Genomic DNA, 16,184 nt, shown 5'->3' on the forward strand with positions numbered 1-16,184 from the left:
TATTACTCTTTATTTCCAGATTATTTCACACTCAGTTTGTAAAATGGAATTCTATATATTTCTTAAAATATAGTAGTCAGTAAACAACATTATATTAATATACACATTTAAACAGCTTATAGAGTCAGTACCTTCAAGATGGCTTCCATTATATATAAACTGAGAAAATAGTAAATGCACATCTTAAGTTGTGGAAGAAATTCCATATTCACGCCCGGTATAAAGTGAAGAAAAATAGGAATGCAGTTTGTAAATGTTATAAGGGAACTTGTATGTTCAAATATGCGCTTAAATACAATACGCCGGCATAACCTGATGAACCTATTTCTGTGGAAGAGGAAAAAAAGATTCTCACTTTCAGTCATTTATCAGAAAGCCACTTAGGAAATCTGCCAGTTCGTTTCTCTTTTCTCCACAATATACAGAGGCAGCCATCACCCTTGAGACTAATCCCCACCTCCCACTCAACCGGCCAGAGGACATCAACCGGCCACGCCACGGTCTCTCCGGCAGGAAAGCCGAGGAGAAATTCCGGGAGAGGCTGCTGGCGACTCTCCTGCTCAGAAATGGTCCTTCGGAGATGCCAGCCCTGAGGGGAGAGTGACCGGGAGAACAGGGGAGGTGGAGCAGGTCAGGAAGGAATGGGTGGGTGTCATCCCGTGGCCACGTGTATCTTAAGTTGCAACTAGAGTAGGCCCATTGAATAAATGGACCGTACAGAAGAAGCTTCAAAGACATATACTTTAGGCCTTTCTTCCAGGTAAACCATATTTAGGCATCTCCAAGGTGTCTGTCGGAATTCCCAGCAGGCAGAGTTCTAGGACTTGTAGTTCAAAATCCAAAAATCGTCTCCTTATCTACTGCTAAAGCTTCTTCTCAGGAAGATCCTACAGCCAAAAATCTGGGCAACCGGACTTCGCTTCCTGTACCACTATGGCAGCGTGTCTTCATTCCTGCAGGTCGAACTGCATGTCTCAGGAAATCCATATAGAGGCTATCACACGAACCGAGCACTATTAGCTCGTCCTGACTATCAAGTCAGCTCCCTAGCTTATTTTTCATTTTGAAAATGGATCCTGTTTACATGGACCATATCTGATGAATGTTCTGCTCCTTTCCCCCACATGACTGCCTGTGGAATAAACGGCCAGCCTGCCTGCCTTAAGCTTCCTGAGGGCTGGATCCTGGTTTTGGAGCGTTTGCCCGCTTCTGGCCCTTCAGATCGTCGCTTGATGTTTTAGGATTTAACCACTAACTATCTGGGACACTTCTTCTTTTCTCTAGCCTTACAAGACTAACGAACTGGTTCCCCACAGACCTCATTCAGTCACTTTCTGAACAACGCCCAACACTTACTAGTAATCTTACCTTAAAATAAAATTTATGTCATTTCTATTGTGTATATATGTAATACCTTCTGCTTAGATCACATTTTAGTAAATATGATATACTAACTTTGATGCCGTTGATGTTTCAGGCCTCACATTGTAAACCCAGTCAGACAGAAGTTTCTTAAGAGACAGTAGTATTCCTTGGCTTTCCCAGTATGTCTTTACTTCTTCAATATTCATGAACCTGAAGTTTAAAACAACATGTTTTGAATGCAGCATATTTTGCACCACTATATGAATACAGAAAGGTTTTCAAAAGGAGTGGAAATCACATCCCTCTCATAAAATTCACCTAGGGTCAGATCACAAAATTCAGTATGAAAACAGCATCATAAAATGCAAAACCTGCAGAAAACTAGTGTAAAAGCAGATTGAATTCTTACCTAAAATATCACCACCATCCCAAAAAAATGTCACCCAAAAAAAAGTATATCTATAGCATTACAAGAAAAAAAAATGTAAAGAAGAGAGATCTTGTTTCAGAAAGCATTCCAGGGGCTGAGCATTCCAGTCAGGGCGAGCACCTTGAGAACATCTGCCTAGAAGATCAGGTGGTCCACCAGGACAGATTTCGCCTTGGAGAAGACCCAAGGCCCCACGAGCGTGCTGATTTCCTCAGGCACTGACACTGATTCTGTCGTTCAAGAGTGGAAGGTGCCACACAGGCATTCTCTGTCCAGGGAACGTTCTAGAAGGCTTTCTGAGCAGCAGCAGCAGGAGGTCCCTTAAGAAGGAACTTCCAGAGCCAGTCAGCCCCTCGAATTTGGCATGTCAGGTTGTGGCGCCAGAGAGGGCCTTTTGGAGGGAGTCCTGCCACCCCGGAGGTGCTGTGTGAGGGCTGAGCTGAGAGCGGACACCAGTGGGGAAGCTCTTCCTTGACCAATTTAACGGTATCTCCCTCGAGCATGAGGAAATGCGCCTGAGGGTGCGATTTAGGGGCCTTCAGACACAACTGGTCCTGCTGGTTTGGGGGGTTTATGTCAAAAGGCCGGTGGTACAATGGGCAGTGGCTTGCGGACTGGTTGAGTTCGGACTTCACACAGGACAGGCCATTTCTGGGCTCTTCCCCTCCTTTTGCTCCTGGTGATGTGTTTGTGGGCAACCTCTGCGGACCAACTCCTAGGTGCATTTCAGGTGGGAGAATGTGGTGGTGGAGGTTCATGTTGTGACCAGCTTGCCCTCTGATTCCTCTCAGGTGATGAGGCTGGTCAGGGAATTCATGCTGCGCTCTTTACACTACAACATTTTAGTCCTAGCTAGGCATGTGCTGGGACTGGACAACAGCATTGCTGGTGCATTGTCCTGCCGACAGATGCGGGACCTGGCCAGCAATGCTTTGAGGCCTGACATGTCGACTCTACGCATGATTTTCTGATATGAGAAATGCTGGAGGGATGGAATAAGGAGGCGGGTAGGCCAAAGTCAGTAGGGTGCTGCTTTTTCCTAATAGGCTGAGAGAGCTGGGAATTTGCTGGCCAGACATATATGCCTTTCTAGTTTCAAAAATGGTGGTACTTTACATGGCCTCACACATAGGCTTCTTTAGGGAGTATCAGATTAGAGTATTGGTGACATCATTGCACAAAGATTGGGAGGCCATCCTTTGAGTTGCAGGATGTTACTTTGGAGGGGGAAGGAGTGGAATTTTACCTGCACTGCTCCAAGACGGATCAGACGGGCAAAAGGCCTTAGTGAAATAGTTTTGATCAGTGACGGTGTCCTGTGAAGAGCTTTGGGGGACCGCAGAGGACTTTTTACGAAGAAATGGCAACAAGCCATGAAAGAAGAGTCACAATCCATGGATGACCATGGAGGGTTTACAGGAACCACATTGCCACCAGAACATAAAGCAATTGGAAGCAAAGGGGTCTACAAAAGGAAAATGCAGATCAATGGGGAATATAGGTACAACACCAGACTTGTGGCTCAGGGATACACACAAAGATAAAAAATGTACACTCTGATGAGGTTTTTCCCCCAACGGTAAAGGCAAAATCTTTGAGGCAAACATTAACTCTGGCTGCTTCAAGAAATTACCTAGGGAGCCATTTTGACATAACTACAGCAGACTTGAATGCAGATCTGCAAGAAGAGCTATACATAGCTCAGGCACCTGGGTTTGAGAGTTCTCAACCAGGAATGGTGTACAGATTAAACAAGGCACTTTATGGGCTTAAACAGTTTGCACTATATGGGAACCAGTGTCTAGATTTAGCATAACTACATAACTTTTGAAAAGACTGAAGTTTCAGAGTAGCCTGGCAGACCCATGCTTTTATGTCCAAGAAAATGGAAAAGAGCAAAATCGTCTGCTAGTATATGTTGATGACATATGCTTTATGTCAAAAGAACAAGTTCAAATTGATCTGTTTGAAAAGCAATCGAAAAAGGAGTTCAAACTAAAGAAGCACGGCTAGATACAGAATAATTTGCGGGTTCATATTTAGAAAAAAGACAATGGTTATGTCCTAAATCAGAGATTGGAGATAGAGGAAATGCTAATAAAATACAACAAGCAGGACTGCAAGAGTGTACAGACACCCATGACAGTAGATTTTCAAAAGTCAGAGGCTGAAAGCGACGAGTTTGAAGAACAAGAAGTGTACCAATCAGCAACTGGAAATTTACAATATATAGCATATTGGACAAGGCCAGATATTGCTGCAGGAGTTAATATTCTGAGTAGGCATACTGCAAAGCCAACACAGAAACACTGGGTGGGGGTGAAAAGATTATTTAGCTACCTAAAAGGTGCCTTTGACATATCCTTGCTAATACAACCCTCTAGTGATTTAAAAGTAAAGGTTTATGTAGATAGTGATTGGGCCAACAACATAGCTGACAGGAAATCAGTATCAGGTTTCACAATAAGTTTACATTGGTGGGATGGACATCAAGGAAGCAAAGTTCCATTGCCACATCCACTGCTGAGGCAGAGTTTGCTGCTCTTTCACAAGTTTGTTCAGAGCTAGTGTGGTATAAGTGGTTGCTTATAGATCTGAAAATTAAAGTGGACCAGGTCATAAAAGTGTTTGAGGACAGCACCACATGTATACACTTGGCAACCACAGAAAAAAAAAGAGAAGCTGAAGCAAACACATTGATATTAAATATCACAATGTTAGAGAGGCAGCAAAAGAAAAACGAATTCAACTGCAGTACAGTGGTGCCTCGCATAGCAATCGCTCCATTTAGCGATGAAATCGCTTTGCGATGCATTTTTTGCAATTGCAAAAGCGATTGCTTTGCGATGTTCCCTATGGGGGAATTTCCCTTTGCGATGATCGGTTCCCTGCTTCGGGAACCGAGCATCGCAAAGCGATGTTTTTAAAACAGCTGATTGGATGTTTCAAAATGGCCATGGGGTAAACAAAATGGCTGCCCGCTGTTTTCTGGGATGGATTCCTCGCTTAAGAGGCACGAGAAATGGCCGCGCTATGAAGGATCTTCGCTGAACAGTGAGTTTTAGGCCCATAGGAACTTATTAATGAGGTTTTAATGCATTTCTATGGGTTTTTTTATTTTGCATTGTGACGTTTTCGTTCTGCAGCGATTTTTGCAGAACAAATTAATGTCGCAATGCGAGGCACAACTATTGTGAAACAGAAAAGAATGTAGCTGACATTCTAATTAAACCACTGAATGTGCAAAGACACAGAGAACTAACTGAAGAATTGGGAATACATTCTGTTCAGGTGTAAATTAGGAGGGGTGTAAAGGATAAGTTCACACTGAGGCAGAACAAGGCCTATGGTGATCAGCAACCATACTTGATAGGTGTGCATAATGCTGAATCATGCAGTCTGGGATGATGGAGTGTCCACATTGCTGTCTTTGTGTGAATCAACTGGACTGCCTGGACTGGGACAAAAACTCTTCTAACTTACATTTTCTAAATTCATTTCAGAAATAGAAGGCGAGAGCCCTCTTCATATCTAGCGTATGCTACATCTTTACATTTATCTTCTTTTTGACTCCAATTTCAGTTTTTATAGTAGAAACCTACCAGAATGTTTTTACAGCTTTGTTTAAATTATACTTCTTAATATTCACCTGCGTTTGTAGTTTTATTTCTTTGTGTTTTACTGTGTGTATCATTGTGATGGCCTCTGGCTAGCTCTAGTGAAAGTCAGATGGGCTCTAGGAAAAACGGATGGGGTTGGGGGCTTCTCCTGGTGTCCCCCTGTCCTCCTCAGCTCTTGCTGGATGTATTGACTGGGACTGTGAGATGAGGCTGAGTGGGAGTTAACCGCTTTCCTAGGAACATATGGATGGGCACAGACCACCACAACAAGGAAAGGATAGCTGAGGGAGGGACTGTGAACTCAAAGTCATATTGAGTTGACCATTGGTTGTCGTTTTGAAGGAGCTAGAACGGTTCCTTTGGAGACTATACTTTTCTTAATGCAGTCTAAAGGAGTATTTGCTTTTCTTGCAGCCGCATTGCACTGTTGGCTCACATTTAGCCTCTGATCTGTGACAATCCCAAGGGCCTTCTCACTCATTCTCACTCATAGTATTACAGTGCCAAGTATTCCCCACCTTAATAACTGTTCATTTGTTCATTTGTTTTCCCAAGATGTAGAAGTTTGCACTTCGTCCTATTAAAATTCATTTTGTTTTTGTTTTTAGCCCAATGCTCAAGCCTCTAAAGATATTTTTTGAATTTTGCCTCTGTCATCTGGGTATTACTTATTCCACCCAATTTTGTGTCATCCGTCAATCTGATAGGCATTCCCTGCACCCCGTCATCCAAGTCGTTAAGACCATCTCGTACAATGTACTATGGCAAGGAAGCAGTATGACGCAGGGGCGGCTTCTGAATGGTTTAAAGAAGAGCAATAAAGTGGCCGTTTAAAGAAAAGCAGTGAAGAAAATCTCCTCTTCTCAGAACTAAACTACAAGCCACACACACACTTCTTTGCAAAACACGAAGACTCAACGACATGTTACCTCCTTAAGAGAGCGGATCGCTCTCAATCTTAATCCTCCACAGAAGACCCTGGGAAGAAAAAAGTGTCTTTTGCATTCTGGAATAGTTAAAGGTGTTCTGCTGTTTCTCTGTTTGGGGATTCAATGTATGTTTCTTACTGTAAAACAATCTCTCCAACAATATTTAATAACATTTTAATGTTTTGTAACATCTCATAAACGTCAGGATTTAATGTTGTTTTGTGTCATAATCTTCGGATCCAGTAGTGAGCCGGATGTGAATCCAGAGAAGTTCCCCAACTCTGGCCACAAAATGCCAGAAACGTTGGACTCTGGCTGGAACCCCCCCCCAAAAAAAACCCCACTAGAGCAGAGCCTTTTTCCAAAGGTCAGGTAAACCGAGTGGAGAGGAAAGCGAAGGTCTCTGCAAGTAGAACCTGTTGCCCAGAAGAACTCTATGGATCGCGGGACTCGTGCGCCAACCCCAGCTGGACCCCAGCAGGGACCCTTCAGAAGGCCAGGAGGAGCAGGAGCCCCTCCCTGGAAGCTGAGAGGTGTGCGAACTGCGTCACGTCCAGGGGACCTCCTCTTTCTTCCGTTCCTGCCTGGAACTGACATGCCCTCTCACACATCAGAAGAAGGGCAAAAATATTGCCCTCCCCTTTTTTACAAAAAATCATTTTCACTTTAAAATGCATTTTTCTTGTTCTAAACCAGTGGTTCCCAAAAGTCTTCACCACCAGCTGTGCTGGCCGGGGTTTCCGGGGATTGCAGTCCGGGAACATCTGGGTTATCCGAGGTTGGGAACCACTCTTCTAAAGGAAAACTGTACTATCAGAAGCCTTGAAGGAATTCAATTCCTTTCCAAAAGGAGGACTTTTTCCCCCACCTAAACACTGCTGCCACACCTCCGAATTTTGGAAATAGCAGACGTCCTGTTTAAAGTGGCTCATGGGTTGCTAATCCCTGCTTTAAAGGTTCCTCCTTTCTAGGAACGGGTGGAGTCTGAAAGGGAATCAGAACCCGCACGTCAAAAAAAAAAGCTGGAGTAAAGTTTCAGGCATGAAAAATTCCTCCATAGATTATGCTACAGCCAGACAATTAGACAGGTGACACTGGACCGTATGGATACTCCCTTTATATCACCATCACCACTTGAGTGAACATTTAAAGAGGTTTGACGAGTTTACTGTATATAATAAATCGCATACTCTAGGTATGTGTATGAAATAAAAGAGGAAAGATAAAGCAAGCTGATGGTCTGAACACTGAAAAGAATTGGTGTTCAAAGTAGAACAAAAGTAATCATTGTTTTTCTATGTTGATCAGATTAACACAGATATTCCTCTGGAAATTTTGGGGGAAGATAAAAGGAACGCAGCGTGTGTCTTAGTTTAGTAAGCTCTGAACACAGCATTAATTCACGCACAAATAGGAAAGGATTACTTTTTGAAGCAAAACTAGAAACCGGCATCTATACATTGTAAGTTTAGAATATTAAGGCTCAGAAGAGGCACAGTTAAATAGTAATAGCAATCACTGAACAAAAATAAAAATAATGCAACTTTTTAAAAAATGGCTTTGTCCAAATGGCGACACTTACTTTCCTGCAACATCAGCAGAGCATTCCGCTGCACCTATTAATGTCCGCTTCGTCTCTTGGCTCAGCATTCCACTGTTGTATTGCTTCTGATAACTGGCCTACATTACGAAAAAAATAAATCTTTGATGCATATATAGATATAATTATTAAATTGTTCATATAGCAATAGTTGTGTGACAATATGTATCCACGCAATGTACTTAATCACCAGTAACTCCACATCAATACAACCACACCTATCATTTGACTATGAACTAACCACTAACACTATTAATTGATTCTGCTGAAATGTATGGCCAGGGTGGACCAGCGGTGTAGTGGTAATTCTGGAAGTCCAGCCCCGAAAGTCAAAGTCCAAAAATGCAGGCAGCTGCACTGGTCCGTATTAACAAATGAGGAACAGGTCTTTTGTAAAGTCAATGGCTCTTAGTTCCATGTTCAAAACCAAACAACCCTCAAATCGTTTGCTTTGCAACAGGATGGGTCACAACAGTACACTGTTCTTGCCAAAATACTTCTCTCACCCAACTCCTGTGAGGACTTCAGTTAAGTTTGGGGGAACGGGAAACTTCAAGGGTAGTGGTGGCAGATAAAGCCACTCAGAAGGTAGCAATCCTGTCAGTCCTGGCTCCACTCTACCCCTGAAAGTGACATGAAAAATCTATGTGTACTGCTTGATGTGTCATAATGTCCTATTTCACATGTCCAAGTCAACAAATTACGCTGGAGTCTTGAACCATTCTGACCATCCAGCCTTTCAAGTGCTCCAAAACTGAGGGCGAAACTAGGCGGGATAGCGAAAGACCTGTTTCATGAAACCCACACTCGTCTCTGGACTGCACAGTAGCCAATTTGTAGAAGAAAAAGAGTGCAGTGTTGGCAGAGATCAGTCCCTCCTCTTAGCCCCAATTAAGCTTCCCCGTTATCTTCCCAGGGACTCTTTTCTTTAACAGATTTCCAATAATAGCTACTGGCTTCGAATTTAGAAAAAGAGAAGGCAACCCACAAGGTAGTGACACATGTGAGAGGAACTTAACTCTTCTTGAAAGTTAAAAAACACACAGAATTCTGGACTTCAAGGAGAACATGAGAGTAATCTAGTCCAACACACACATCTCACAAAGGCAGGAGGTTAGAAATGTGTCTTCTGTGACACTGACGGCTCCTGTAAAAGTGCATTGCACACAATGGCCGCGGGATATCCGCGTGGCAGGACCGGCGATCGACAAAGACCCCGGGGACCTTGGCGTACCAGTGGTTCAATGTATCTTCCCAGAGACATAAAAAAATCTTTACTCGCCAGTCATGGGATGGCAAGGACACACACACACACACACAAACACCGGTGACATACTTTTACTAACGTATCAATGTACTGGGCAGGACAATTTTTTAAAAATGGATATACGAGCCGGAGTCATGGTGGCCAATTTCCTGGCTTCAGTTCCGAAAAGAAATGGGGCACAAAGGCCATCCTGGTAAGGAATGCACAGTTACAACAAAACTGCAAAATAACACAACCCTCCTGGCGATGGGGAAACGTTCCCAAGTTACACCACTGCCTGGGAAAATGTCTCGATCTTGGCTGTGGGTTCTGTGACCAGAAAAGAAAGAAATCAGCAAACGAACTGGGGGAGAACTGGAGAACATTTCCTTCAGGTGACCAGGGCCGGAGAGAGGAAGCTTCCCTGGTTTCTGGATATGTATGGCAAGCGTGAGGGAAGCTGGAGAGTTTAAGTCCTCCTCCTTCTCCTCCTCCTCCTCCTCCGAATAGTCAGGGAGGGCAGAAAAGTACACTTTCCTTTGACTGGGGGGATATAAGAAGATGTGGTGGCACCGCCATGAGAGCGACACACCTTGTTAATCCCATAAGCTCAATCCTAAAACGCACTAGCCGTCCATCTGGTGAGTGGACAAACAGCCTGTCCTCCCATCAACGCAGGATACGGCACCCAGATCAGATGAGGGAGTTAGCCTCTTATCCTTCTCTCCTCATCACCCAGTTTCTTCATCTGCCCCACTCTGATGTCACGACTCTCTCCTTCTCTCTCCCTCCCTTTCTCTCGATCTCTCTTCCCTCCCTCAGCATCACGTTCATCCCTTGAGCCCTCTGGGCAGAACAAAAGTCACTGGCCATGCAGCCATCCACTGGGCCAAGGATGGGGTGGAGCAGGGCTCATAGGCAGAAGCTCTCTCACTTTCTGAATTGCGCGGACTAAGGCCTATCCAACACACACACACACACACACACACACACACACACACACGCTTCACTGTGCACTGTGGACTCAGTTGGAGTCTTCTCAGAAGCTGATGCAAAGCTAATTATTTATTCTTCAAAAAACAATTTAGAGATGTTAACTCTTCTGCAAAGTCTTTCTGTTAAAAAAAAAAGAGACCTTCTCCTCAGTCACTGATATGCAACAAACCAACATCCTGCATTTTTGGACTCTCCTTGCGGGACGGAATAAATATGCATGGCACGGTTCTCAAACGTTGTCGGCGTCTAGCTCCCTTGGCCTTACTGGCCGCTGGTGGTCCGTGGCTCCCCAATGTGATCCTTTGGGTGCCGGGAAGGGGGACGGGAAGAAGGGAGCAGGAAGCCCGGCCTGCGTTGGACTCAGTCCCAAAGTCAAGTCCTAAAATGTTCATGTTGGGAAAACCTCTGGTTTTTTTCTTTCAGGAAGAAAATTAGCAGCTCCAAGCAAGTGTTTTAAATTGGTAACCAAAGATTTGGAATGACTCTGTTGGGTAAAATTTGAATGGGGAGAAGGATGATCTGATCTTCCTTCCATTATGTTTTAATTAACTGCTTTAATTATAATTTATCGCTTTAAAGAGGCCTGTGAGGAGAGCAGCCACCAAAACCAGGAGGGCCAGCTAGAATTCACACCTCTCAAAGGAAGGGGATGATGCCTTGGCAGAATCAGAGATGCCCCCCCCCAAGTTCCTAATGATAGAGGGCAAATATGATTTCCTACTATTTCCTTACTATAATGATATTCTATATGCATTTTTGTACCTCTATTTATATGTATTCTCTATAGTCAATGTATTTTGTATCCTCATGTCATCTCAACGTATTGAATCTTCTGGCCGTTCCCGCTTGGCGCTCACAGACATTCCTACAATATCACACAGCTTTGTGAGAACCACCACCCCCTTCAAGGCCAGCTCAACATAACTCCTTTTCACAGCGTTTCAGGGCAAAGACTGTAACTTCCAACAATGGAGGACAATCCGTCATTAACATATTTAGAGATAAACTGCACAATGGTTCACACACATTCACAAACTTGGCAGCCACTAACCCTGGGATGCAATGTGGATATTTTTTTTCTCTCACATCTACCACGGCCAATAGGATGACCCAACAGGCACACATACAGTTCAGGAGACCAATAAGAGGATGCTGTGCTTTATGGTCCTTTGTAAGAAACTTATAAAATGCTTTGCCAATGTATGATGAACGCACCCGATTTGACTTTTAAAGACGGGAGTCCAGCTATATGTTTAATAAAAACAACAATTGACTCACATATAGTCTGATTGATGCACTATCTTTATCTGTTATTCCCTGCCGGAGAACTGAAACCAACTGAAACCTAAAATTGGGTGCTAACACTAACAACGGGGATCCTGAAAGAGAGAGAAGACTGAAACAGAGAATTCCTCAGAAGCAAAGAATTTCCTATATGGAGGATTTCTGAGGGCAGCTTCTCATCTGCTAAAGATGTGTCAAGGGGAGGAAGCGAACAGCATCTGCTGAAGAGAGAGGTTTATGGCAGCAGCAGCAGTGGTTGAAAATAACATATCTAGAGACTCCTGACCTCTATCCCTTAGGAATGGGCCTTATGAGGTGTTTTAAAGGAAGAGGAAAACCACAAAAGAGCCTTTCTTTCGAATCTCCATGTTCTTTCCTTGATTCCAAGAAGGGAGCCTCTGAACACACGCAAGATACCTGCATCAGCGAAAGAAGTTTCATGTCCTTTGTATGTGAAACGGCCCGATAGATGTTCCATCTGGGAGCCTTGCGAGGAGGGCTGTTGCAAAGAACTGGGTGGCTTGTTTGGGGGGGGGGCTCCCAATAGCCAAGCAAAACCTCCAGCCAGAGGGAGGGGGAACATTCAGCCCTTCTTTCCTACTTTAGCCCCTTTTTTTACCCTTCATTCTGTCCAATAAGCTGATGATAAAGTTTCCTTACTTGAGGCGAGGATGGCAGTGTAAACCAGGAGGGCTGTCAGCACTCCATCAGAATTGACAGGGGAGGGGCACCAGAGCGTGGCGGCGCACACTTTGGGAAGGCCTGGCCCTTTGGCGACACTCGCCATGCGCACCCGCAGCTCCAAACTGACCACGACACTCCGAGCCATATTTCCTTAACAACAACGAGTCAGGAATCCTAATTGTTAAGGAAAAACTCTGCCCTCATTCCGTAATAAATGATCCAGGGTCATTTAACATTAAGACTTTGATTCTGGCTATGAGACTCGCTAAAATTTGTAGCAGTGGCACACGTCAGAGAGAATGGATTTTTAAATTCATAGTTAAATATATCTTTAAAAACTCAAAAATTCTTAGGCCTTGGATTTTTTTTCTTAAAGCATCACAAATTCAAATATGTTCAATATTTATATTCCTAAGCTTAGAAGAAAGACATAAAAAAGGAAAAAAATACAAACTATTTGTGCTGTTAAGAGACGCAGCCTGGCTTCCTCCATTAATTCAGCCATTTCTTCAGAATTTACATCAATTGGATTTTCTACATTGCATGCTGGACATCTAAATTTTTTCATCTGTTGATTGAATTCTTCTGAATCTAACTGCAGAGAGGAAAAACAAGAAAGTAAATTTACTTTCACTAGAAGTCTCAACATCAAATCAACTCCCTGCACTGCTCTTCATAAATAAGGCTTGGTTTCCAAACCCTTTACTCTCATTGCTACCCTCTTCTGGATTAGGTGAAAGCTCATCGCTGCCCTTCCTGAAGTGTGGGACCCAATACTAGACACAATATTCCAGGTGAGGTCATGACCAAAGCAAGTCAAATGCTAAACTTACTTCTTTTAATCTGGAAATTATATTTCTGCTGATGAAGAACAATAATGTGTGTGTGTTTTTATTTAAAAAAGAAAAAGTAAAACCAGAATCATAGTTGTAATAATATAAGGAGAACAACGTATATAAAGAGAGCAACATATCTTTCCAGAATAGTAAACAAACCATGGCTACACCTGAAAGGACACTTTCTAAGGATGCATACCTAAAGAGAGTTGTACCTGATAGATCAACGCTTTGGCCTTCTTTTGCTCCGCTATAACTCAAGTACCCTCAAGTTCATTCCCTCCTTCTCTGCACTCCTTTTCAATTCCACTTCGAGATGAGAAAAAATCTGATTCAGTGCAACTAGCTGAATGTTGGATTTCACTAAAATACGAGTGTGAGTCTGTGGGCCCAGGCAACTGATCACGTTATGCCTTAACTATTGGTACAGCAGGACCCCCCTATGTGTGGGGAATCGGTTCTTGTTGGGGGGGGAGGCAATTCAGACCAGCCTGGGGAGATGAAAGTAGGATGAGGAGGGGATGGAGAGCAGGCCAGGGAGGCCCGGTTGGGTCCACCTCTTCCTCCCCCTCTCCTCTGCCTGAGGGAGCTCTGCATCTCTGCCCAGGGAGCCTCGGCCCTGCCCCAGAGTTGCTGCTGCCCCCTCTTTCAACCCGATCTTTCTGGTTCCCAGCGCAATCCCAGCCATGACTGCTTGTCGGCAGAAGCTGGGGTTGGCGCACCCACGCCTCGGCTGGTCTGAAGGTCTGACCCAGCCCACACCCACGAGAGCTTGAGTGAGAGGGAAGGAAGAAGGACGATCCTGTCCCCTGCCCGGATGAGCGAAAGTTCTTCCTTGCTTCCCACCTCGTCCTGGCATTCTGAAAACATGGCCCCTGGACCCAAGGAATGGAGCTACAGGGCCGTGAGAATTGACCAGTCACCCGTGGTTAAATGAAACCACAGGTATTGGTCCAGCTGATCCGAGGGTCCTACTCTACCTGTCACTGAGAAGCAAGAGATCGCATGAAATAGATAGAAGCCGAGCAGTGTGTTCATCACTGAGTCTATTGAGAACAAATACACTACACAGTAGAACCTCTACTTACAAGCGTCCCTACCGATGAACAGTCCAACTTATGAACAGCTCCGTTTGCAAAATTTTGCTTCTACTTGCTAACGCAGCTTCAAGATAAGAACAAAAAAATGAGGTGGGGAAAGTGTGAAATTTGAACTTTCTGTTAACCGTTGGCCAGCGGAGAGGCTGTTTCTCTGCTACCTCGCTCATCCCAGCAGTCAGAGAGTGGATAAGGAGAGAGTCTTCAGACTGCCTGATACTGTACTATACAGACTGTATTTTTTTTTGCTTTTTTACAATTTTGATTTTTAGATTGTTGACTTTTTTAAAACAGAGAGACTGCCTGTTCTGGGTGAATACAAACACTGTACATTATTTACTGTGCTGTACAGGGGTTTTTGCAGCTTGGTGGAGGGGCAGGGCTAGGTGGGAGGGTTATGTTTCTGTGCCCTGATGGGTCTTGCGGTGTGGATATAATATGTGAAAAGTAGACTGCAATATTAAATTAAAATTAAATGTGAAAATTAGACTGTATAATTTTAAAATGTAAAATTTATGTATTTATTTTTGCATTCTGTGGCCCCTAGGGTTTGTGTATTGTAACCTCTTTGTTGATTTAAAACATGTGAGTGTAAAATGTGGCTTCAATGTCTTTTTTTTCTTTGGGGATCTGTTTGCTGTAATAATGGTTGCTGATCGTTGATGCAGGCAGGCAGGCAGGCTTTAAAATGGAGTTTAAAATGGACTTTTAAAATGGAGTCTACTGTGGACTCGAGGCTCTCCCCCCCCCATCCATTGTCTTATCTCTCTCACCCTCTATCCTCTCTTTTTGTGATGAAGAGTTCTGTGCTGGAATAATGTTTGCTGGATTCTGTGGCTTTTTAAACAGGTGTTCTGTTTAAAAGGTGTTCTCCTGCCCTTTTTTTAAACAAAAAGGTGCTTGGTTTTTTTTAAAAGGTGCTTGTTTTTAAGGATGTTCTGTTTAGATGGAGTTCCCTTCCCCTCCCTCCTTTCCTGCCCTTTTTTTGACCTAAGTTCATCTTAAGTCAAAAGAAGAAAAATTCTCTCCCTAGTGGTAGAGGATGGATTAACCGGCTTTGCATTAGTTCCTGTGGGCACTAATGCATCGACGTAAGAATGGTGCCTCTAGATAAGAACGAAAAACAGCCGGAATGGATTAAATGGTTTTTCAATGCATTCCTATGGGAAATTTTGCTTCTACTTATGGACGTTACCTACTGGGGTAACTACATGTCACTTCTGACTTGACGGTACATAACTTTAATTAGCCAGATCTCAGACGTCATGCTGACTTTGTTCCAGGGCTACCATCACTTACTGGAGACAAATGCAAAGGTTATTGTAAAATGCGCTACAAATCATTGGAACCAAATAACATGGGAATTTGAGCTGTGGAGTCTCCTGCAAAAGGACTGCTGTATCCGAAGAAGGGGCAAAGCTCAACGAATGCCTTTAAGAGATAGCGCTCAAGGCAGGCAGTAGGCCGGTTGGTGGGGCAAGGGAGGTCCAGCTGGGGAAGAAATGGACCTGGGAACCGCCAGAAACAGAGGAGAGGGCATCGTAACCTTGTAGTTCTGTTTTGATGCTTCTCTGCATGAACTGCTGAGTGCCTCTTGCAGTAGCAGGTCAAATGTCCACTACTCGCGTATATCTCCATCACAGTTTCTCTGATATCTGACCACTGCCCCTGACCAATTCCCAGTCCCTGAGATTTTCTGGAAAGTGGCCACACGGTCTGACACATGCATTCGTTATATCCCATTTGCGTTCCTTTAAAACACTCTACACGGGGATGCATTCAGTTCTTCACCGTAAAAGCTTCACTGGTCACATGTTCGTTTCTGGACATAATTCCGACTGCCCTTCGTATCCTATAAAGGCCTCCATGGCCTTCCGAAGGGGGACAAACGGGTCCCTCCAGCCCTTCTGCTGGCAGAGAAATGTTTATTTTTACCCATGCATTTGGCCAATGACTGACTGTAGAGGATAGTGAGTACGTCCTTTTTCCCCCCCAATGGTAGGTGTTATACTCCTTTTTGGCATTTTTTTTCAATAGCTCCTTGATTTCTTTAATCCTGTGTTTGTTCTGATGTAATCATTTATTTAATAATCTTTT

General features: G+C 43.8%; 1 protein-coding gene across 14 annotated transcripts in view; it reads right to left on the minus strand.

The window, feature by feature from the left end:
• The window catches only part of LOC140702810 (solute carrier family 9 member C1), a 288,383-nt gene that overhangs the window by 240,634 nt on the left and 31,565 nt on the right, over positions 1-16,184 (minus strand). For all 14 annotated transcript variants that reach the window (XM_078381996.1, XM_078381998.1, XM_078381989.1 and 11 more), the window contains exons 12-15: positions 12,609-12,749; positions 7,927-8,024; positions 1,456-1,575; positions 132-327 (exon numbers count right to left, since the gene is read on the minus strand). In XM_078381996.1, the coding sequence (XP_078238122.1) occupies positions 132-327; positions 1,456-1,575; positions 7,927-8,024; positions 12,609-12,749 (555 nt within the window). The remainder of the gene's footprint in view (positions 1-131; positions 328-1,455; positions 1,576-7,926; positions 8,025-12,608; positions 12,750-16,184) is intronic.

The sequence above is a fragment of the Pogona vitticeps genome, chromosome 15 (assembly GCF_051106095.1).
Source record: "Pogona vitticeps strain Pit_001003342236 chromosome 15, PviZW2.1, whole genome shotgun sequence".
NCBI classification, from domain to species: Eukaryota; Metazoa; Chordata; class Lepidosauria; order Squamata; family Agamidae; genus Pogona; species Pogona vitticeps.